The sequence below is a fragment of the Brachyistius frenatus genome, unplaced genomic scaffold, assembly GCF_029030835.1.
Source record: "Brachyistius frenatus isolate BFR_SWC_R1_liver_20210118 unplaced genomic scaffold, ASM2903083v1 Contig_508, whole genome shotgun sequence".
NCBI classification, from domain to species: domain Eukaryota; kingdom Metazoa; phylum Chordata; class Actinopteri; family Embiotocidae; genus Brachyistius; species Brachyistius frenatus.
This window is the reverse complement of record NW_027211107.1, coordinates 42,501-45,000: the sequence shown is the minus strand read 5'-3', so window position 1 is coordinate 45,000 and position 2,500 is coordinate 42,501. Positions and strand designations below refer to the sequence as shown.

The 2,500-nt window shown below is 45.0% G+C and overlaps 1 protein-coding gene across 4 annotated transcripts in view; it reads left to right on the top strand.

Annotated features, from left to right (window-relative positions):
* Positions 1-2,500, top strand: part of LOC138614456 (disks large homolog 4-like) — a 25,251-nt gene that overhangs the window by 3,644 nt on the left and 19,107 nt on the right. For 3 of the 4 annotated variants that reach the window (XM_069687929.1, XM_069687928.1, XM_069687930.1), the window contains one exon: positions 1,850-1,975. In XM_069687929.1, coding sequence (XP_069544030.1) covers positions 1,850-1,975 — 126 coding nt within the window. Of the gene's footprint in view, positions 1-1,799; positions 1,976-2,500 lie in introns of all 4 variants that reach the window. The other variant, XM_069687933.1, reaches the window with a different exon arrangement.

The following is a 2,500-nucleotide window of genomic DNA, read 5'->3' as shown; positions in this document are numbered from 1 at the left end:
TTCCACTTTACACCAGTTCACACCAGTTCCAGTTTACACCAGTCACACCAGTTCGTTCCAGTTTATGCCAGTTCGGTCCAGTTTACACCAGTTAGTTCTAGTTTACACCAGTTAGTTCCAGTTTATACCAGTTTGTTCCAGTTTGAACTAGTTAGTTCCACTTTACACCAGTTCACACCAGTTAGTTCCAGTTTACGCCAGTTCACACCAGTTTGTTCCAGTTTACACCAGTTCGTTCCAGTTCACACCAGTTAGTTCAAGTTTACACTAGTTCGTTCCAGTTTAAACCAGTTAGTTCCAGTTTACATCAGTTAGTTCCGGTTTAAACCAGTTCATTCTAGTTTACACCAGTTCATTCCAGTTTACTCCAGTTAGTTCCAGTTTACACCAGTTAGTTCCAGTTTACGCCAGTTAGTTCTAGTGTACACCAGTTAGTTCCAGTTTACGCCAGTTCATTCCAGTTTACGCCAGTTCGTTCCAGTTTACACCAGTTAGTTCCAGTTTAGTCCAGTTAGTTCCAGTTTACGCCAGTTAGTTCTAGTGTACACCAGTTAGTTCCAGTTTACGCCAGTTCATTCCAGTTTACACCAGTTAGTTCCAGTTTACTCCAGTTAGTTCTAGTTTACACCAGTTAGTTCCGGTTTAAACCAGTTCATTCCAGTTTACACCAGTTCGTTCCAGTTTACTCCAGTTAGTTCCAGTTTACACCAGTTAGTTCCAGTTTACGCCAGTTCATTCCAGTTTACACCAGTTCGTTCCAGTTTACACCAGTTCATTCCAGTTTACACCAGTTCGTTCCAGTTTACATCAGTTAGTTCCAGTTTACTCCGGTTTACTCCAGTTAGTTCCAGTTTACACCAGTTAGTTCCAGTTTACTCCAGTTAGTTCCAGTTTACACCAGTTAGTTCCAGTTTACGCCAGTTCATTCCAGTTTACACCAGTTCGTTCCAGTTTACACCAGTTAGTTCCAGTTTACTCCAGTTAGTTCCAGTTTACGCCAGTTAGTTCCAGTTTACTCCAGTTTACTCCAGTTAGTTCCAGTTTACACCAGTTAGTTCCAGTTTACTCCAGTTAGTTCCAGTTTACTCCAGTTTACTCCAGTTAGTTCCAGTTTACTCCAGTTAGTTCCAGTTTACACCAGTTAGTTCCAGTTTACTCCAGTTAGTTCCAGTTTACGCCAGTTAGTTCCAGTTTACTCCAGTTTACTCCAGTTAGTTCCAGTTTACACCAGTTAGTTCCAGTTTACTCCAGTTAGTTCCAGTTTACACCAGTTAGTTCCAGTTTACGCCAGTTCATTCCAGTTTACACCAGTTCGTTCCAGTTTACACCAGTTCATTCCAGTTTACACCAGTTCGTTCCAGTTTACACCAGTTAGTTCCAGTTTACTCCAGTTAGTTCCAGTTTACGCCAGTTAGTTCCAGTGCAGAAGGACCACAGGTGTAGGTGTGTTGTGATTAACATGTTAATGAGAGGATTGTCGGTGTGGATGTCAGTAAACATACGTGTAGAGTACCGCCTGCTGAGCTGCGGGACACATGCGTGTAAACACAGACGGAGATTATCAGCAGTCTATTTAAATGTCTCTCTGTCATTATGAATTGGGCCTAGCTCCTCCTCTGTCCGGTGATGTCAGTTGCCAGGCAACCAAAGTGCTCAGGGCCTTCTTGCTACTATAGTAACCGCGTCACCATCTCTGTCTCCTTTTCTCCTTTACCTGCTACTTTCTGCCCTTTTTCTCTCTGTTGGTTTTGTTCCCCCCCTCCCCCTCCTCCCTCTGTGCTAACAGCTGATGCTAACAGCTGATGCTAACAGCTGATGCTAACACCCGGTGCCACCTGTGTCTCTGCAGAAGTATCGTTACCAGGACGATGAGACTCCGCCTATCGATCCCAGCCCCGGTCACATGACCCATGGACCCAGTACCGAGCTGAGCCACGCACACCTGGACGGATACACACACCCCGCCGCACTCACCGTATGTACACACACGCACACGCACGCACACACACACACACACACACACACACACACACACACACACACACACACACACACACACACACACACACACACACACACACACACACACACACACACACACACACACACAAACACTGTGATGAGGTTCTAACAGCGAGGAGGTTCTAACAACAGTGAGGAGGTTCTAACAACAATGAGGAGGTTCTAACAACAGTGAGGAGGTTCTAATAGCAGTGAAGAGGTTCTAACAACAGTGAGGAGGTTCTAATAGCAGTGAGGAGGTTCTAACAACAGTGAGGAGGTTCTAACAGGAGTGAGGAGGTTCTAACAACAGTGAGGAGGTTCTAATAGCAGTGAGGAGGCTCTAACAACAGTGAGGAGGTTCTAATAGCAGTGAGGAGGTTCTAATAGCAGTAAAGAGGTTCTAATAGCAGTGAGGAGGTTCTAATAGCAGTGAGGAGGTTCTAACAACAGTGAGGAGGTTCTAATAGCAGTGAGGAGGCTCTAACAACAGTGAGGA